The sequence below is a fragment of the Scyliorhinus canicula genome, chromosome 24, assembly GCF_902713615.1.
Source record: "Scyliorhinus canicula chromosome 24, sScyCan1.1, whole genome shotgun sequence".
Classification (NCBI taxonomy): Eukaryota; Metazoa; Chordata; class Chondrichthyes; order Carcharhiniformes; family Scyliorhinidae; genus Scyliorhinus; species Scyliorhinus canicula.
The window spans coordinates 1,642,387-1,664,491 of NC_052169.1; the positions used below are offsets into that span (position 1 = coordinate 1,642,387).

The following is a 22,105-nucleotide window of genomic DNA, read 5'->3' on the forward strand; positions in this document are numbered from 1 at the left end:
CACACACCCCCTCTCACACCCTCACACACCCCCCCTCACACACCCGCTCACACACACCCTCACACACCCCCCCTCACCCGCTCCCCCCCCCACCCCCCCCACCCTCTCCCACCCCCGATTCTTAAAAAGGATAAGGACCTTAAGAAGGTTCGATTCCCGGCTGGGTCACTGTCTGTGTGGAGTCTGCGCGTTCTCCCCGTGTCTGCGTGGGTTTCCTCCGGGTCCTCCGGTTTCCACCCACAGTCCAATGATGTGCGGGTTAGGTGGATTGGCCAGGCTAAGTTGCCCTTGGTGTCCAAAGAAAGGTTAGGTGGGGTTACTGAGATAGGGTGGAGATGTGGGGATAGGGTGGAGGTGTGGGCATAGGTAGGGTGCTCTCTACAAGGACTGATGCGGATTTGATGGGCCGAATGGCCTCCTTCTGCACTATAAATTCTATGATTCAGTGAGGGTTGTACCGCCCGATATCGTTGTTGAATGTCGATGCCAAGTTATTGAGGACTGTGTGCCTGGGGTGATGGGGGAGGAACAGACGGGTTCTGTGAAAGGAAGGCAATTGTCGGGTAATGTCTGGAAGCTACTTAACGTGATTTTGATGTCCCCGGGGGAGGGGGATGGGTTGGGGGGGGTGGGGGGGGGGGTGGGGGGTGGGGGCTGTTTGGGGCAGGAGGTTGAGGCGGTGGTGGCGATGGACGTGGAGAAGGCGTTTGATTGTGTGGAGTGTGCGTGTTTGTCTGAGGTGTTGGGGAGTTTCTGGTTCGGATAGGGGTTTGTGGATTGGGTCCAGTTGCTGAATAAAGTGCCAGTGGCGAGTGTGCGGACAAACCGAGTGAGCTCAGGGTACTTTGGGTTACACAGTGGGACAAGACGGCGGTGCCCTCTGTCCCTGTTGCTTTTCCCCTTGGCATTAGAGCCAGTAGCAATGGCGCTTAAAGTGTCGAGGGATTGGAGAGAGATTGGGCAGGGTGCGGGGTCGAGTATAGGGTTTCGCTGTGTGCAGACAATCTGTGATTATATATTTTGGACCTGTTGGTCTGCAATGGGGGGATTATGTGGATTCCGAGGTCATTTGACCGGTTTTCGGGATATAAATTGAATTTGGGAAAGAAAGATGTTCCCGATCAATGCTGGGGGCGGGGGGGGCAGGAAAGGAGGTTAGGGGAGTTGCGGTTTAGGGTGATGGGTAAGGGTTTTAGATACCTCAGTATCCAGGTGACACGGAGCTGGGCCCAGCTACATAGGGTGAACTTGGCCTGATTGTTTTTTTATTATTTGTTCATGGGGCGTGTGCGTCGCGGGCTGTGCCAGCATTTATTGCCCATCCCTAATTGCCCTTGAGGGGCAGTTAAGAGTCAACCACATTGCTGTGGAGGAGGGGTCGGTTTGGGGACAGGTAGAGGCAGCATCGTGTAGGGGGACGGGTTTGAGGGTTTTGTTGTCGGTGTCACTGCCTTTCTTGCCGGCCAGGTATTCCGTTAGTCCAGTGGTGGTGTTGGCCTTGAGGGTGTGGGGGCAGTTTGGGCAGCACTTGGGGTTAGAGGGGATGTCATTGTGGGTGTCTATATATCCAGCCAGACTGGACGCGAGGTTCCTGAGGTGACGGTAGGTGGGGATTCGTTACTTCAGGGGCTTCTTCAAACCTGCTTTAATGTTTTAGATTTAGGATCTGTGATGAATTGTGATTAAGGCACCTTCACCACTGCTGTATCTGAATTAGTTATATTAATGTTTAGGGAGGGAACATGCACTGTAGCAGCTGCAGTGATATATAGATGAAGCAGTACAACCTTATTAGTAATTATTTATACTTCATGTCCAACTAGAGTTAATGCAGACAACACATTTGACAAGCCGAATGCATAATCCAGGCATTGCGTAAAACAATGCCCCTGGCTGGCAGACGTTTTAAGGATGAGAAATTATCCATCACTTATCAAACCAGGGTTTTCATACACAGATCAGGGAGTGGGACTGTTGACAAAGTAACAATCATGAGTATCAAGTTCTTGTGTCATAAGGTTTTGGTCTTTTCACACCACCTAGTATATTCACAACGGCAGAGTGACGCAGTGGTTAGCACTGCTGCCTCACGGCACCGAGGACCCGGGTTCGATCCCGGCCCCGGGTCACTGTCCGTGTGGAGTTTACACATTCTCCCCCTGTCTGCGTGGGTCTCACCCCCACAACCCAAAGATGTGCAGGGTAGGTGGGTTGGCCACACTAAATTGCCCCTCAATTGGAAACAAAAATTGAAATATTCAGTTGGAAATATTGTTGATGTGTGACCAATTCAGCACATTGCTCCTCTTTTATTCATGAATTGTCTGATTTTTAGCTCAGTCTCTGTTCCTCTCACTGGAACTTCCCCAGTCTATATCCTTCCAGATATTTGTATCTTTAAACTCTATGGAACATGAGACTCTTGTGTGCTTTCCAATCGATATGCTGCCCGTTCCCCTCGCCTTCAACCTGAGCTCTGCTTTACTATTGGTGCAAGGTTAATTCAACCCCCCAGAATAGAGAAATCACAATGTCCACAATCTTGCTGTTTCCAACCTCCATTATCCCCATTAAAAGTATTTTTGTTTGTTACTTTATCTTTCAGGTGAAATTAGAACTTGGATCTGGAGAAGTTATATTGCATTCTCAGACTGGCCTGAAGCTTAACAATCTTGTCTGGCATGATGTCTCTCTTGTACATGAGAACAAGACTCTAAGTTTGACTGTTGACGAACTCTTCACAACTTCAGTGGAGGTGCCTGGCCAGCTTAATAAACTGAATATCGACAATGGCCTATATGTGGGTGGACCTGGGGAGGTGAAGATCCCTTACTTATCAAGGCAATCCAGTTATTTTAGAGGCTGTATTTCCAAAGCTGAGTTCAATGATTATGACATCCTATCCTCACTTGCTTCACTTCCTGGGTATAGAACTGTTTACGCAATAGAGGACAGATGTAGTGATGTCATTGTAGCAGAGGACAATTATCCTATCAACTTTCTAGGGCCAAAATCCTACATCTCCTTCCCAAGTTGGAATGCAAGACAAGAAGGAATATTTGAGTGCTTTGTGAAAACAATGGTTCAGCAAGCCCCTTTGCTTTACCACGCTGGGTGGCAGACAGACTTTATTGTCTTGGAAATTGCAGATGGCCACGTCCGCGTTTTACTTGACAACGGAAGTGGAATCGTTGTACTAGATAATACCCGTTTTGTTAGTGATGGTAAATGGCACAGTGTCAAACTGTTATTCAATATGAAACATGTACAAGTTAAAGTAGATGATGAATTATCTCAAAAGCAACTGATTGACAATAAGAAGACACATCTGGAACTCCGGGGGCACATGTTCATTGGCGGAATAAACAACGAGACTTCACTGGAGTTAATTAAACGCGGATTGTCCTACGTGTTGGTGGAAAGAACAGTAACGGGCTCCTTCATTGGTTGTATTCAAAATATTCAGGTAAACTTAGAGAAGAAAAGTTTGGCAGATGCACTAGTCACCAAGGGTATTGATACTGTGTGTGAAGATGAAGAGGGCGAGGGAATGGAGGAAGGCAAGAATAAACTGGAAGATGAGATTTCAGCAACGCCAATTCCAAGGTTTTTGGAAGTTCTCCGAACTAATGCACCCTGTTTGCTCAGTAAGAACTTATCTAAAGTCTTCAGTAATTTTACTAGACTACTAGATCTGATGCCATTAATTGTAAACGAAGCAGGAATTTCTACCTTGGAGCCCAATCACATTCATCCCACCATTGACCTGAGTAAAATTGGAGTGAGAAATTCCCAAGTACTTTTCAAGATAATTCAGGATGCAAGGCACGGGCACCTGGAGCTTAATATTCCAGGCGCGAAGAATAGAAAAGCATTTACCCTGTTAGATGTGATCCACCATCATATAACATACCAGCACGATGGTTCTGAAGAGTCACTTGACCAGTTAATATTTGATGTATCTGTTCGTAGTAAACAAGAAATCCCTGACTGTTTAAGACAAGGTCAACGGTACGTGTTTAGTATCAAGATAACCCCTATCAATGACCCACCAGAACTAATCTTCCCAAATGGAAATATTATGATGATTCTTAAAAATACTTGGAAAACCCTTGGTCCAGATGTCATTCGTATCGTAGACGCCGACAATGTTTGTTCTGAGTTAAAAATGATGATAGTTAATAAGGAAGATCCAGGTTACGTTGAAGACGTGAGAAATCCTGGCCAAAGAGTTGGAGAATTTTCATGCCAAGATCTGAGAGTGGGAAATATTCGCTACATTCACAGCGGTGCCAAAGTTTCTGAGTTACTGCTTCAGGTCAGTGATGGAGAAAGAATAAGCGACCCAACTCCTTTGAGAATAGTGGCCTTGAAACCTGATGTGCAAGTGGGCAACAACACTGGTTTAATCCTTTCACAAGGGGGTGTTAGTTTAATCACCATCAGCAATCTGTCTGTAGAGACAAATGCAGTCAGGCAGAAGGTGGACATTTTGTATAACATTACTGAGCAATTATATTATGGCGAGGTACAGAATCGTGACAACAATGGGGAATGGAAACCAGTGAAGATCTTCCATCAGGATGATATAGAACACAGCCGCCTTCGCTATTTCAGCACAGATCCTGAGTTTCGCAAAGGTGATATAACAGAGAAACTTGAGTTTGCAGTGACAGTTGGACAGAAGATCATTGAAAACAATATATTTTTTATAAAAATAAAGAGGGCCAAAATAACACTGGCAAGGATTTCCCCAAATGAATTAAATAACGTTAGACGAGGAAAGATTACCCAAAATGAACTGGAAGCTGCAATTGAAGGCCATACAATCCCTACTGATCTGTTCAGATATGTTGTTCTAAAGTCTCCAGGTAAAGGAAAGTTGCTGGTTCGTGGTGAGGAGCTAAACGAAGGCTCTACCTTCACCCAAGAGGATTTAAAGCAAGTCGGTCTCACTTATGTAGCAACAGTTAGAAATGCTGAGGAGACCCAGGATAGCTTCCAGTTTCAGGTCCATGTTGGAGACCAGCACTCCCCAGTCTATACTTATCCAATATTGATTGGCATTGACCCAGAGGTACCAATTTTGATGAGTAAGGCGTTGGTTGTTGTCGAAGGAGGCACACAAACCATTACCAAGGATCAACTTTTCACCATTGGTCAGGGCACCGCTTCCTTTGTCTATAATGTCACCCAGGGTCCTCAACATGGACAACTGGTCATGCAGACGGACCCAGAGAAACCTGTCACAATCTTTACCAATGATGACATTCTCCAAGAGCGGTTGATGTACAAGCACGATGACTCTGAAACTTTAGAAGACAAGATTGTTTTTGTTGTTGTGGAGCAGTCTGAAGATGTCGAACCCAAGGCAGACGTGATTCTTGGCAAATTGAGTATTTCTATAAGACCAACAAATGACCAGCCACCAGTCCGAGTGGTGAACAAGACATTTAACGTGACATTGAACGGACAGCACTTGCTAACCACAACTGAACTTCATTTTCACGATGCTGACTCGGATTTTGATGATTCCCAATTGATTTATACCAAATGGGGGATCTCCAATGGCAATATTGTCTCTGCACGTGACACTGCCCATGAGCTCTCTCGTTTCAGTCAGGACGATATGGAGATGAAGCGTGTATTGTTTAAGCATCATGGAGCTCGTCGAGGAACCTTCCAGCTGCAGGTGTCTGATGGTGTGCATCAAACTATGACTGTCTTGGAAGTGCATGCATTAGATCCATATCTAAGAATAATTAATAATTCCATGTTCTTGGTTCACCAAGGGCAAGAGGCACTGATCCTTGGCCACCTCCTTAGTGTGGAGTCCAATATGGACATTTGGAGTGAACAGGAAATAGTATACCAAGTAACATTTCCACCCAGCCATGGAGAAATTCTTGTAAATGGTGAGCTGGATCATTCCTTCTCGCAGAAAGACATAAACGATGGCCTTGTGGTCTATCATAATGACAACAGCAAGTATTCAAGAGACTCTTTTGACTTTACGGTTGAAGTAAAAGGGATCAAGGCACATGGAACTTTTCCCATTTTAATCTACATGGAAAGTCATCAGTACTCACTGATTGTGGTCCACAACGAAAAGCTCATAGTACACCAAGGAGGAGCAAAGAAAATTTGGGATGAGCAACTCCTCGTAAGTCTAGTTGAACATTTTAAAAATTCCCTCCAATGTTGTTGATTGCACCAACCCTCTATCTCAGGCATTGTAAAACTCGGGGGCGCGATGCGCGTGTGGGTGGGTGTCGGGAGGGTCACGGAGCCATCCATTGCGCAACAGCTGCAGCAGGCAGCTTATAATAATGGCAGCTGTAAGCGGCCTTCAAAATGGCTAGGAACAGATAAAATAAATTTGGCGGCACTGCGCATGCTTGCGCGATCATCGGTGGCATGTGCACCAATTATCGGGCACGCACACGCAGTGCTGCCGCATTTTTTTATATGGCCGCAGCTTTTGTTTTTCGAGTTTGGGGAGCCAAAGGGACACAAAGCCATTTTCTCCATTTTTGTCAGCAACAAACAAGGTAAGAGAAAATGGTGGATCGCGCAGGTCGGCCGGGGTGGGTCGCGCAGGTCGCCCCTCGTGGGTCGTGAGGGTCGGCTGTCGTGGGGCATGAAGGTCGGCCGGCATGGGTCGCGAAGGTCGGCCGGCGTGGGTCGTGAAGGTCAGCCGGCATGGGTCGTGAAGGTCAGCTATCGTGGGTTGCGAAGGTCGCCCGTCGTGGGTCACAAAGGTCGGCCATCGTGGGTCGTGAGGGTCGGCTGTTGTGGGTCATGAAGGTCGGCCGGCGTAGGTCGCGAACGTCGGCCAGGTTGGGTCCCGAAGGTTGGCGAGTTGGTAAAAATGGGTCCCCAGAAAAAAAGTTTGAAAAACACTGCTCTATCTTGAGGTTTCATGAGTTGATAAAATGGTGTTTTTCCCCTTTTGAGTTAGACAGTCCAATTTATTTACAAAGCAAGTAAATTAACAGCGTGTAAATTGAGACACGTGCAACCATTTTGTAACCTAAGTACCTGCTGAACATAGAATCATAGGATCCCTACAGTTCAGAAGGAGGCCATTTGGCCCATCAAGTCCTGCACCAACCCTCTGAAAGAACATCCATACCTAGGCCCACGCCTCACCCTATCCCCGTAACCCAGCAACCTGACCTAACCTTTTGAACATTAAGGGGCAATTTAGCGTGGCCAATCCACATAATCTGCACATCTTTGGACTGTAGGAGGAAACCAGAGCAACCGGAGGAAACCCACGCAGACACGGGGAGAAAGTGCGACTCCACACAGATAGTCACCCGAGGCTGGAATCGAACCCGGGTCCCTGGTGCTGTGGGCAGCAGTGCTAACCACTGTGTTGCCATGCTTGCTCAGTTTTATGCCAGCTCATGCCTCGGTCCTGTGAGGTATCACATTTCTGACAAAATTAAGTATACCAAGATTTGTTACTTCTAAAAAGAAATTCAATGTGCTGGTCATCCTATTTGAAGAGATTGCCTGTGTCTGTTGTGACCAGTTGAGTAGTTTGTCTCCTCCTCCTGGAGACTGCCACACTCCATCCTGAAATAAACTCTTGAAGTTGCTAATTAGCAGCAACAAAACTGGATTATTTGCCTGGATTTTTAAAAATTGAATCACTGCCCCCAGATGGATCTGATTAACTACATCTGCGTTAGATCAATGGTTAGGGTGAGAACAGTTCATTACTAGAACTCCAAACCTCCAGTTATTTTAAGACTCTGTAAAAAAAAATACCTTAAATTGCATCTAGCTTAGATGACAGGAAGCCCTCAAAGCATTAATGAATTAAACTGGATTAGTCACTGGTGAGAAATTGACAATCTCTTACCAGACAGACCCCTGGAGTTGGAGAGTTTACTAATGGTCACTGAGTTGTAGTTGCAACGTGCGTCTAGGATTTATTTCTGAATCACAGAAACATAATACTGCGCTTTTCCTTTGTCAATCTTTTTTGTTGACCTCATTCAGTTTGAATATTTTTGACTTATTTCACTGTTGTAGCCAATGCGTTTCTTGCAAGTATTGACTTAAATAAGCAAAGGAAGTGTCAGGTTGGCTTGGTTGATAGGAGTTCAAACCTCATTTTACGTTTAATTTTTTAAAAAATTATAAATTTATATGACCCAATCTTTTCTTTCCAATTAAGGGGCAATTTAGCATGGCCAATCCACCTACCCTGCACATCTTTGGGTTGTGGGGGCGAAACACACGCAAACACAGGGAGAATGTGCAAACTCCCCGCGGACAGTGACCCAGAGCCGGGATCGAACCTGGGACCTCGATGCCGCGAGGCAGCAGTGCTAACCACTGCGTCACCGTGCCACCCTGATTATATGTTTAAGCACTTAATTTGCACCAACAATTCAGTGTCCTATTGGTTCAGATATTACACCCAGTCGTTTGTTTGTTCAAAAGGATGTGAAAGGTTCCAGTGAACTATTCAAAGAAGAGTTCTCTCTTAATCAACTCTCCTTTGACATCGGTTAGTCATTTTCTGTTTGTGATATTTTGCTGTGTGCAAAATTGTCTGCCACTTTTACTGACCTAACAGTGACTACAATTCTACAGTAATTTGTCAGTTGATACAATGCTTTGGGATGACCCATTGCCCCAGTGTGTGAGCTAGAATCTCAAAGTACTGTCCACTTCGGAGAATGATGGGATACTATACAGCTGCTCGTGGTTTAGGGATTTATCCATTTTCTTGATTCCAGACTCTGATTAACAAATAGAAGAATTAAAATTCATAGCTCCTTGGGGGCGACAGGGTGGTGCAGTGGTTAGCACTGCTCCCTCACGGCGCTGAGGACCCGTGTTCGAACCCGGCTCTGGGTCACAATCCGTGTGGAGTTTGCACATTCCCTCTGTGTCCGCGTGAGTCCCACCCCTACAGCCCAAAAAGATGTGCAGGCTAAGTGGATTGGCCACGCTAAATTGCCCCTTAATTGGTTAAAAAAAAAGAATTGGGTACTCTGAATTTTTAAAAAAATTAAAATTCATAGCTCCTGTTCTTTACGTGTCCCTCTCCTTCAGGTTTAACCCCCCCCCCCTCCAGAATATATGTTCCTGCCAAACAAATAAATAATTATTAGAAATAAGTCGCATCCCTGCCACTTCAGCTCTGAATGTTATCGATGATAATTAATTATTCTCCAGTCCATTAGTTAAATATGATTAATTAAATTGAATTTTGTTCTTTGCTTTTCCAATTAAATCAATAAATAATGGATTGTTTGCTATCTCACCCTGTCAGCTTTACACACAGACACTAGAAATGCTTTAGCTGCCCCTTAATTTGCTGATATTCCGCACTCTTCCCTTTAACAACATGATCTGTGTCTGGGGCATCAAGATGAAGAGGAATTTCTGGAGGAGACTAAGATGGATCATCCACTCGTCACTTCTGGCTGAAGATTGTTGCGAATGCCTCAGCCTTGTCTTTTGCACGGATGTGCTGGACTCCTCCATCATTGAGGGTGGGGATATTTGTGGAGCCTCCTCCTCCAGTGAGTTGTTTAATTGTCCATCACCATTCACGGCTGGATGTGGCAGGACAGCAGAGCTTAGATCTAATGTGTTGGTTGTGGAATCGCTTGGCTCTGTCTATTACTTGCTGCTTATGCTGTTTGACACAAAGTAATCCTGTGTTGTAGCTTCACCAGGTTAACACCTCATTTTGGGTCTGCCTGATGTTGCTCCTGGCATGCTCTCCTGCGCTCATCATTGAACCAGGGTTGATCCCCTGGCTGGGTGGTAATGGTAGAGTGGGGGATATGTCAGGCCATGAGGTTACAGATTGTGGGTGAATACAATTCTGCTGCTGCTGATGGCCCACAGCACCTCATGGATACCCAGTCTTGAGTTGCTGGATCAGTTCGAAGTCTATCCCATTTAGCATATCCCATATAGTTTCTCTATTGTCTCTGATGACCAACTGCGTTCTTAAAGGCTCTCCTTGTCTGACTGTTAACCCGCTATTAGACCCTGCAATCAATAAATCTTCAGATTAACTAATACCCTTCCCAAAACTCTACAACCCTTCGTACAAAATGGTTCCTGTAACTTTCCTCCGCACTGCTACTTCCTGATTTTCAATTCATGCTTCTTGGGATCTGAACACTTTGTCACCAGGAGCAATTTGTCTGGAACAACGTATAAATTCCGTTCATCATCTTTAAAACTTTTCAGCATCCCTTTCCCAAATAAAACTAATTCATCTTCTTTAAACGTTCTGTCCTCCAAATCAGCGACATCAGGCCGCGAGCAGTCGCAATGCAGTTGGCGCATCATCGGCCGGCCCACAAGCGATGCTCCACCCCCGGTGGGCCGAGATCCTGTCGGCATTGGCCACGTGTGGTCCCAGCGGTCGGGAACCAGGAGTGTTGGCTGCAGACAATGTCCAGCGCCGCCACACGGGGATCCGTGCCGCTAGCCGGGGGGGGCTTCTGCTCGGGCTGGGGGAGTGATGGGGGGTGGACAGGGGGTGGGGTCAGAGTTGGCGGGTTAGGGTTCCAGTAGGGCCGGCGCCATGTTTTTTGGCACGACTGGTGCAGGCCGTCAGCCTTGCGCATGTGCGGCCTGGGACCCGGTGCTTCTCCGGCCCATTTCCGCGGGATCAGCGGGCGTTTCACGGTGCTAGCCCCACCTACCGGCACCAGAATCGGTGAGGGGTTTGCACAGATTTCCCCATCGTTAAATTCCCGTGGATTCTCTGTCCGAGCCGACAGTTAGCCTCTAGTTTAGGAAATGCGTTTGATCATCCCAAAATCCTTCCGGGGGGATTTAATTCTGTCTCGGGATACCACTCACTGGCCAACCCCCACCACTGTGAAAATGCACCCATCCTGTTTGCTTGAAGATTTCAGCTTGACCTTCATTCCACATTAATGAGGTGAAACAGTTGTGGATCTATCGCCATGATCACTGCGGAATCTGGAGTTAATTTGATCACTTTATTGCTTCTCATTTAAATATCTTGCTGACGGTTGCCTGTGAGAAAGCGACTTGGATGTCAGCTGCTGAAAGCGGTTTCAAAGACCTTAGTTGGGGTCATTAGGTTTAAACCCAGCTGGATAAGTTTGGAAAGGGAAATTTAATACTTGAAAACATTCTCTGTGTATGACTCCATTCCAATTTAACTCCTGCTACTATCTTTATTTATCTTTAGTAAGTGTTCATCTACAGATTGTGCTCAAAGTTCCCTGTTGTGTAAATTTCCACCTCATTTCTCAGTTATTAAAACGTTTTCCTTTTTTAAAATTGTGGGGCGCTATTCTCTGCTCCCACGCCGGGTGGGAGAATCGCGGGAGGGCCGTTCTAGCACCCCCCCGCGATTCTCCCCCCCCCCCCCCCCCCCAAATGACGTGTCGCGTTTTGGGACACGCCGCTCAGAGAGTCGCGGGCCGCCGTTTTTCACGGCGACCGGCGATTCTCCGACCCGGATGGGCCGAGCGGCCTGCCGTTCCCGACTGGTTCACGCGGGCGGCAACCACACCTGGTCGCTGCCGGCGTGAACATGACGCCAGCAGCTGGTTTGTGGCTTGTGGGGGGCGGAGAGGGGAGTGAGCACCACGGCCGTGCTCGGGAGGGGACTGGCCCGCGATTGGTGCCCACCGATCGTCGGGCCGTCGTCTCAACGGGACGCACTCTTTCCCCTCCGCCACCCGCAAGATCAAGCTGCCACATCTTGCGGGGCAGTGGAGGGGAAGACGGCAACCGCGCATGCGCGGGTTTGAGCCGGCCAACCCGCGCATGTGCGGTTGACGTCATTAGGTGCGCCGGCCGCGTCATTCTCGGCGCGCCGGGCCTTGACGCCAGCAACAAGGCCTGGCGGCCGAAATTTACGGCACGGCCCTCCTAGCCCCACCGGGGGGGGGAATAGGGGGCCAGGAGCGGCCTCCGACGCCGTTGTGAACCTCTCCGGGTTTCACAACGGCGTCGGGCCTTGCGGAGAATTCCGCCCGTGATTTCTGATTTTTACCTCTTGATAATGAGGTCCAGTTACAGACGCACCTGGAACACTGAGCACAATTTAGCCAGCAACCATTAACAACTTGAACTATATAAAACATTTCATACAAGAAACTTTACAACATACAAAATAGGAGCAAAGGTAGGCCATTCGGCTCCTCCAACCTGTCCCACCATTTCAATAAGAACATGGCTGATACGTTTGTGTTTCCAGTTCTATAATCCCATCTACCCCCGATAACCTTTGCTTTCCTTGACTAACAAGAATCTATCTACCGCTGCCGTGAAAATAGTCAAAGACCCCCCCCCCCCCCCCCCCCCCCACCCCCACCGGCTTCTACCCCCCCCCCGAGTCAGAGTTCCAAAGTCACACAACCCTCAGAAAAAAGAATTTTCCTCATCTCTGTCCTATCTGGGTGAAACCTAATTGTAAAACAGTGCTCCCTAGTTCTGGACTCACCCACGGGGTGAAACATCCTTTCCACATCCACCTTGTCAAGACTGTTTGGGATCTTATAAACTTCAATGAAGTCACCGTCACTGTTCTAAACTCCAGTGGAAACAATAATAATAATCTTTATTGTCACAAGTCGGCTTACATAAACACGGCAATGAAGTTACTGTGAAAAGCCCCTAGTCGCCACATTCCAGCGCCTGTTCGGGTACGGAGGGGGGGAATTCAGAATGTCCAATTCACCCAACAGCACGTCTTTCGGGACTTGTGGGAGGAAACCGGAGCACCCGGAGGAAACCCACGCAGACACGGGGAGAACGTGCAGACTCCGCACAGACAGTGACCCAAGCCGGGAATCGAACCTGGGTCCCTGGAGCTGTGAAGCAACAGTGCTAATCACTGTGCTACCGTGCCGCCCCAGCCTGTCCAATCTACCCTCATAATCTGCTCATTTTGGGTATCAATCTAATGAGCCTCCTCTGAACTGTCTCATTTACATCCCTTCCTCCCTCATTTGCTTTTTTGCTTTCCCTGAAATGTATCTGTGATATTCACCTCAACAATATCCACATTCTCAACAGTCTCTGGGTAAAGCCTAGTAAATTCTTTGGTAGATTTATTACATTAATGGCCCCTAGTTTTGTTCTCCCTCACAAATGGAAACACATTTTCTGTGTCTGCTCTATCAAACTCTTTCACCATTTTGAAGCTCTCTATTGGGTCGTTCCCTCATTCTTGTCTAGTAAAAAACAAGCCGGCCTATTCAATCTTTCCTGATGCTTATGGCTTTCGCTATCACGTTTGAAAATTGATTGTTTTGCACTCCCCCTCCTGTCTCTCTGCAAATCAAAGCTAATGAAAATAGACTGTAAAGCAGAACAGGGTAAACAACAGGAGGATTTGCATATAATTGGGCAGACAGTTAGCAGATGGAACCGATGGGGAGAAATACAAAGTGTCTCACGAGGGGGGACAAGAAATTCAGGGAGTAATGATAACTTAGATGAAAGAGAATAATGTGCATGGAAATGAAAGCAATGTGGGTGGTCTTGAATGACAATAAATTGAAACTACAGCATCAATGCTTGGCAGAAGTGGCTAAAACAAAGCAGATGTTGGGATGTATTAAAAGGTCAAAATTGAGCTGAAATAATAAGGTCAATCTACAACTTTATAAATCAGTCGTGTGACTGCATTTGGCACCATGTGAAGTGTTCTGGTCACAACAGTAACCATTTATATTTCTGTATTTATACCATCGCAAATAGATATTGCAACTATTGAAAGGACCGATAAGACAGCGACGAGAATGATTCTGGAAATGGAGGAACTGGATTCTGAGGAACGCGTCTGTAGGATATGCATGTTTTCACTGACGAAGTGAAGGAGAGATCATTTAGGATTCTAAAGGGCCAGATCATGTCAACCTTGACCATTTGCTTCACCTGCTCTCGAAGGGTGGGTGGGGTGTGGAAACTCAATTTAAAGCTTTTTTAAAATAAATTTAGAGTACCGAATTATTCTTTTCCCAATTAAGGGGCAATTTAGCGTGGCCAGTCTGCCTACTCTGCACATTTTTGGGCTGTGGGGGTGAGACCCACACAGACACGGGAAGAATGTGTAAACTCCACACGGACAGTGACCCGGGGCCGGGATCAAACCTGGGACATCGGCGCCGTGAGGCAGCAGGGCTAACCACTGCGCCAAAGTGCTGCCTGGCTCAATTCAAAGTTAATCTGCGGAAACACTATTCCAGTTAGCAAATGGTCAAACTATGAAACAGACTCCCTCCAGAGATCATAGAATCAACAGTACAGAAGGAGATCACTCGGCCCATCGAGTCCACACGGCCCCTGAAAGAGCACCCCACCTGAGCTGACAGCTCCACCCTCTCCCTGTAAGCCCACCCAACCTCTCTACACTAAGGGGCAATTTATCATGGCCAATCCACCTAACCTGCACATCTTTTGGACTGTGGGAGGAAACCGGAGCACCCGGAGGAAACACATGCACACACGGGGAGAAAGAGATGGTGGAGGCAGTTGATTCCCCTCAGAAACGGCGATTTGATATCCAGTAGATGGGTAATTTGAGACATGCGGGGGGGGGGGGGGGGGCGCGCTCTCCATTGTCCGACACCCTTTGCGCCCAAGAAATGCTCCAATCCGCTGTCGGCAGCATCAGTACGCTATCTGCCATGCGCCAGCGAGAGAATGCAAATCGGGCTGGAATCTCGATTCACCACCACCCCCCAGTCTGCTCTGAACCCCACAATGACAAAACCTCCAGGTGGGCTTGGGAGCAAGTTTTCCCAAGCGTGGCGCTGACGCGGTGGACCCCGAGGTGGACGCCTAGGAATGCATAACTGAGATGCCCCCCAAGTCCGTCGGAAGGGCCCCTTCTCCATTCAATGCAAATCCTACCTCTCCTCACTGACAAGTATGGGGCACCCTTGTCGCGCCATGGGAATAAAGGGTCACCCCTTCCACTACCCCACAGCATACATACATGACGGTGACCTGTTCCCCCCCTCCTCCGTCAGAGACCCATATCTGTCACCCCTGACTGAAAAGCTGAAGGGTAGTCCAGGCAGTACAATAGAGGATCACAGCTTTCCACTGTGAATAAGAGGAAGTGAAACCACTTAGCTCCTTTTGATGTGGTGAGGAGCTGTCAATCAGAGCAAGAGTGTTTAGAAACATTGTGGTTAGCATCAAAGCATGGTACTTGAGATGCATTCAAGCATGAAGGGAAAGATAGATGAACAATGTACCAAGCACCTGTCTCTCGACTAATAAAACTGTCAATCACTGGCTAGTGAAATGTATTGCTGTATGAGAGTGAATAGAAATGTTGAATTTCAAAGGCTTTCAAGGAATTTGCAGCCCCTTGACGCACTTGGGTTTCTTTCTTAATCCACCTACTCTGCACATTTTGTGTTGTGGGGATAAGGCCCACGCAGGCACGGGGCAAATGTGCAAATTCCACACGGACAGTGACCTGGGGCCGGGATCGAACCTGGATCCTCTGCGCCGTGAGGCAGCAGTGCTAACCACTGTGCCACTATGCGATCCTGCGTGCTTGGGTTTCAAGGAAGCTTCTGACACTTGTAACAACTTTAAACACTTCAGTCTGAGGCAGAAAGTGTAAGTGAAAATACAGTGATCTTCCACCCAATTGCCTGACTGCCAATCAGCTTTCAGGCATGGGTGGCTCACTGAGCTCCTGATGGGGGTTTAATGGGGTCTCTGATGGGTGGGGGGGGGGGGGGGGGGGGGGTCTCTGATTGGGGAGTCGGAAGCACGGTGGGGATAAGCAGGGAGAGCTTTGACAAAAGGTCACCTGGACTCGAAACGTTAGCTTTTTTCTCTACCTACAGATGCTGCCAGACCTGCTGAGACTTTCCAGCATTTTCTCTTTTAGTTTCAGATTCCAGCATCCGCAGTAATTTGCTTTTATTCAGTGCAAGACTTGGATATAATTGTTTTCTCAGCTTTTCACCACTGGTGGGGGGGGGGGGGGGGGTTTCCACACCTGATGTCTGGATCTGTTTTAAACTCAATGATAGAGATTGATCACTATGATTAGTCAATAACTCTATCATCGTATCTGTGCTGTTGTTACCATGAGTAACATAAGCCGCTACTTGGTGTAGGCGTTGCTGAAGGATACTCCAGAGCTTGAGGTAAGTTGAACGTATTTATTGAGCGATTAACAAAGCTCCTAAATGAGTTCTACATTCTACTAATCTGACTCTAGTAACACAGTACACTCTACTAACTATATGAACTTGTTCTGGACCACGTGCTATGGTGTGACGATACTGTTAACCACACACGTCTTGCTCTCTAGGTTTCTGCCGGTGGAAGGGCCCAGGGCCTGTGTGCCTTGTCCTTTTTATAGTGGTCATGTGGTGCCCTCTTGTGGTGATGCCACCGCTGGGTGTCCTGATTACCCATTGGTTGTGTCCTGTTCTGATGACCCATTGGTTACGTGTCTGCATATCATGCGACTACCAGGATGGGGAGTTTTGGGTTTTGGGTGAACTGATGGATCATTTTCATTCAATAACCCCTCTGCTCCTGTTTACCCAGCAGAGGGTAACCGAGCAAGGATGTCAGGTTGAAGTGTCTGTGATCGTTTACTCCAGGGAAGCAGAAACTATTCAAGAATAAAGATTCTAAAATGGCTAGAAAAACTGAAAACTGAACAATATTCTGTCACAAACTCCAGGACTAGGAACGTGGGCTGAAATTTAAAGGCAGGATGGTGCGCAGACGGTTAACGCTCGGTCACTTTGTATTTGAGAATGGCCTCTCTGGGGAGACGATGAAGGCAGAGTGTGTGGAATATTTGAAGTGAAAGTTTGGTGCATGTCGGGGGAGTAGGCGTTTGAGACTCTGGCCAGGCAGATGGACGAAGGAGTCTGTTCTCCTGTACTTTCCTATGTTTCTTATGTGGGAATATAAAATAATGAGATCCTGATGTGCGGGATTAGCATTTCAACATTTGAACCGAACAGTATGGATATCTGCTCCCTGCCATTCTGCCTTATTGCCAATGGGACTACAGCTCTTGCTAAAATAGCACACAAGAGATTGCCTGAAAAATGTGTTGTTGGGCAGACGCCATTGTGTAAGTTTTATTTTGTGCTAAGACTGTGTTGATGATGCTGACTCCTGATGTACATTTCTCATGTTGTAACCCAGGATTTCAAACTTGCTGTGATTCACTAAGAATCCACAAAGTAAGTCAGCGAAGGGGAGGCCATTAACTCCTTTAACTCTGAGCTACGAAGGATAGATCAAGAAACTTTAGACAGTGAGAAGTTACAAAGGCTGGAGTCCCGAAAAGATTTGGAGGCTCAGATGTGCAGATCATTAAAATGTAACAACCACATACAGACAATAATCAAAAATGCTATTGGAAAGTTGGCCTTTCTATCGAGACCTTCATACCTCTCCATTCACCTGAGGAAGGAGCTGCGCTCCGAAAGCTCGTGTTTGAAACAAACCTGTTGGACTTTAACCTGGTGTTGTAAGACTTCTTACTGTTTCTATCGAGAGGACTTGAATACAAGGGATAGAAATTACATTTCAACTATACAAAGTCCTGGTTAGACCACACCTGGAGTTACTGTGTTCAGTTCTTGAAACCATACTTTTGGAAGGAAATATTGGGGTTGAAGGGAGTGCAAAGTGTATTTAGCATAATGATACCATCTCTCCCAAGGGTTAAATCACACGGTCTAGGGTGGCATGTGGCGCAGTGATTAGCACTGGCACTACGGCGCTGAGGATCCGGGTTCAAATCATGGCCCTGGGTCACTGTCCGTGTGGTGTTTGCACATTCTCCCCGTGTCTGCGTGGGTTTCACCCCCACACCCAAAGATGTGCAGGGTAGGTGGATTGGCCACACTAAATTGCCCCTTAATTGGAAAAAATGAATTGGGTACTCTAAATTTATTTTTAAAAATCACAAGGACTCCCCTTGTCTGGGCGTGGGTCTCACCCCCACAGCCCAAAATGATGTCCATGGGAGGTGGATTGGCCACACTAAACTATCCCTTAATTGGATAAAAAAGAATTGGGTACTCTAAATTTATTATATATATATATTTGAATTTTTTTTTTAGAATACCCAATTGAGTTTTCCCAATTAAGGGGCAATTTAGCGTGGCCAACCCACCTACCCTACACATCTTTGGGTTGTGGGGGCGAAACCCACACAGACACGGGGAGAATGTACAAGGAGAGATTGTACAAACTAGTGTTGTAGGAATTTAGGAGGTTAAGGGGTGATTTGATCAAAGTTTCAACACTTTAGAGGGAATTAAGTGATAGGTTGGACAGAGAGAAACTATTTCAGCTGAATGGGGGGGGGGGGGGTTAGGACTGAGGGGCTTAGCGTAAAAACTAGAATCAAATCTTTCAGAGTAAGGTTAGGAAACACTTCTAGACTGAAAGGGCAATTGATGTCGGGTTAGGGTTAGGGGTTAGCGTTAGGGTTAGGGTTAGGGGTTAGGGTTAGGGTTTGGGTTAGGGTTGATGTCAGGTCAATTTTTAATGTTTAGCATGAGGCTGATAGACTTTAATGAACAGAAGGTTTGAAGGGATATGGGGTAAATTATTATGAATGATAGATAAATGGACCCCGGGTCACTGTCCATGTGGAGTTTGCATATTCTCCACGTGTCTGTGTAGGTCTCACCCACACCACCCAAAGATGTGCAGGCTAGGTGGATTGGCCACGCTAAATTGGTGTAAGAATGTGAGACGAGATATTCCCAATGCTCCATGGTTCATAGTCAAACCCTGCAGCTCTGTGATTGGTTAAATTGTATCCAAACTATTAATTGTGCTTTAAATGAATGAATTTTGTTTTTTTTTTGTGTTTCCTCGGGCAGGTTTTCCACAACAACAGTGTTCCAGCAGATCTGATTTACTCTGTGAAAGCAGCTCCTCTGCGTGGCCGGTTGGTTATGGTGACAGAGAGCATGGCTGGCCCCCAGGAATCCCTCAAATCATTTTCCCAGGATGATATAAATGGTGGCAGAGTTCAGTATGTTAATTCCAGATTCAGCCCCCAGGGGGATCTGTTCATTCTCGACGTGTCTAATGGGTTTAAGACGGTGGATGGACTAACAGTACTGGTCAAACTCATTCCTGATGTAATTATCTTGGTGACACAGAATTTCTCAGTGAGTGAAAGCGGCGCACACACCATCAATGGAGACATCCTAAATATATCCAACTATCAGCCCTCCTCAAATTTTGAATTCTATGTCACCAAAGCCCCTAAACATGGCAGAATTGGACACCACAGACTTCCTGAAGACAACGTTTCCTCCTTTACTATGGAAGAGGTAGGTTGGCTGGCATTCCCTTTCGGTGATCTCCCTTCTTCTGTCTAACTGCCCCCTTTGCGATCTCAGAGCTGGTGGGCATTGCCACCGCAGTGTGTGGTATCCAGCTCCATTCAGAGTAATATCCAATCCAGAAGCATGGAGGACTGGGATGTACAATCAGAGCGTGTCTGCTGCCCTGGGAAAGTTTACAGGTGGCTGCTATGTTTTAGACATGTTTGAAGCTAATTTAGATGTTTCTGTCTTTCTTTTTCTAAATAGATTTAGAGTACCCAATAGTTTTTTTTTCCAATTAAGGGGCAATTTAGCGTGGCCAATCCACCTACCCTGCACATCTTTGGGTTGTGGGGGCAAAACCCACGCAGACACGGGGAGAATGTGCAAACTCCACATGGACAGTGATCCAGGGCCGGGATTCGAACCTGGATCCTCGGCGCCCTAGTGCCAGTGATAACCATTGCGCCACGTGCCGCCAGTTTATGTCTTTCTTTCCGTGAGGAACGTGGTAATATTCTAACCATCTCCCGAGGTACCACCCAGGACATCTCACGAACGGCCAACAAGCTAAAGAGAGGCACAAAATGCCCATTCATATGCAGCACCTGGATTGTGATTTGTCATGGGCTCTGTTGATTTAAATACTTTCCTTCATACTTGTTCTGCTATTTCTGGGATCTTCCTGATATTCTTTTCCCCCACATTTTTAGGTCAAACAGGAAGCAGTGTTTTATTTTCACGACGGCAGTGAAACATTGATGGACATCTTCACCCTAATGGCCAACATTTCAGAGATTGGCAAAGAGAGTAAGCCGATACCGGTCACTGTCACTGTTATCCCCGTCAACGATCAGGCTCCTGCCGTTACCATTAATTCTCAACTGGAGGTAATGGTGTTTTTTATATTCACTCCTCACTCTTCGCATTTACGTTACTAGATGATGAGATTTAAAAACTGAACTACCTGAGGATTCAAACAGGTTCACTGTGAGGAATGGAACTCTCTGCTAATGCCCCCAAGCCGCCCAAACTCTCCACATTTAGGAGGGAGAGACAGAGATTGTTCCAATCTGCTATCAGATACAGGCCTCGAAACCATTTATGCATCACTGGAGGGATGGTGTAACTTTAAAAGATATCAAAATAGCTTATATACTCCTGACCAAATCAAAAGATTTAACTTCATTTACATCAAATCTATCTAAATGAACGTTGGTATTTTTGCTCTGGTCCAGTTCAAAATCAATTATATTTTAACATTTTGTTGGTGAATTATACATTGATCAATGTAAATGATCACAGATAAAGGAAAAGAGATATTCTACATCAACACTACAAGGAGTGGACAGAGTGGCAGTGACACCGAGGATGGACACTGGGTGGCAGTGTTACTGGGGATGGACACTGGGGGCAGTGTTACTGGGGATGGACACGGGGGACAGTGTTACTGGGGATGGACACTGGGGGCAGAGTTACTGGGGATGGACATTGGCTGGCAGTGTTACTGGGGTGGACACTGGGGGACAGTGTTACTGGGGATGGACACTGGGGGCAGAGTTACTGGGGATGGACACGGGGGGACAGTGTTACTGGGGGTGGACACTGGGTGGCAGTGTTACTGGGGATGGACACTGGGGGACAGTGTTACTAGGGATGGACACTGGGTGGCAGTGTTACTGGGGATGGACACTGGGTGGCAGAGTTACTGGGTATGGACACTGGGTGGCAGTGTTACTGGGGATGGACACTGGGGGGCAGAGTTACTGGGGATGGACACTGGGTGGCAGTGTTACTGGGGATGGACACTGGGGGACAGTGTTACTGGGGATGGACATTGGCTGGCAGTGTTACTGGGGATGGACACTGGGGGACAGTGTTACTGGGGATGGACACTGGGGGACAGTGTACCTGGGGATGGACACTGGAGGACAGTGTACCTGGGGATGGACATTGGCTGGCAGTGTTATTGGGGGTGGACACTGGGTGGCAGTGTTACTGGGGATGGACACTGGGGGATAGTGTTACTGGGGGTGGACACTGGGGGGCAGTGTTACTAGGGATGGACACTGGGTGGCAGTGTTACTGGGGGTGGACACTGGGTGGCAGTGTTACTGGGGGTGGACACTGGGTGGCAGTGTTACTGGGGATGGACACTGGGTGGCAGTGTTACTGGGGATGGACACTGGGTGGCAGTGTTACTGGGGATGGACACTGGGTGGCAGCATTACTGGGGGTGGACACTGGGGGACAGTGTTACTGGGGATGGACATTGGCTGGCAGTGTTACTGGGGATGGACACTGGGGGACAGTGTTACTGGGGATGGACACTGGGTGGCAGAGTTACTGGGTATGGACACTGGGGGACATTGTTACTGGGGATGGACACTGGGGGACAGTGTTACTGGGGATGGACACTGGGGGACAGTGTTACTGGGGATGGACACTGGGGGCAGAGTTACTGGGTATGGACACTGGGGGGCAGTGTTACTGGGGATGGACACTGGGTGGCAGTGTTACTGGGGATGGACACTGGGGGACAGTGTTACTGGGGATGGACATTGGCTGGCAGTGTTACTGGGGATGGACACTGGGGGACAGTGTTACTGGGGATGGACACTGGGGGACAGTGTACCTGGGGATGGACACTGGGGGACAGTGTACCTGGGGATGGACATTGGCTGGCAGTGTTATTGGGGGTGGCCACTGGGTGGCAGTGTTACTGGGGATGGACACTGGGGGACAGTGTTACTAGGGATGGACACTGGGTGGCAGTG

At 47.4% G+C, this 22,105-nt stretch overlaps 1 protein-coding gene across 1 annotated transcript in view; it reads left to right on the top strand.

Moving 5' to 3' along the window:
- LOC119956875 (chondroitin sulfate proteoglycan 4-like) overlaps positions 1-22,105 on the top strand; it is a 94,497-nt gene that overhangs the window by 44,245 nt on the left and 28,147 nt on the right. The window contains exons 3-5 of the mRNA XM_038784414.1: positions 2,606-6,163; positions 18,876-19,334; positions 20,042-20,218. Coding sequence (XP_038640342.1) covers positions 2,606-6,163; positions 18,876-19,334; positions 20,042-20,218 — 4,194 coding nt within the window. The remainder of the gene's footprint in view (positions 1-2,605; positions 6,164-18,875; positions 19,335-20,041; positions 20,219-22,105) is intronic.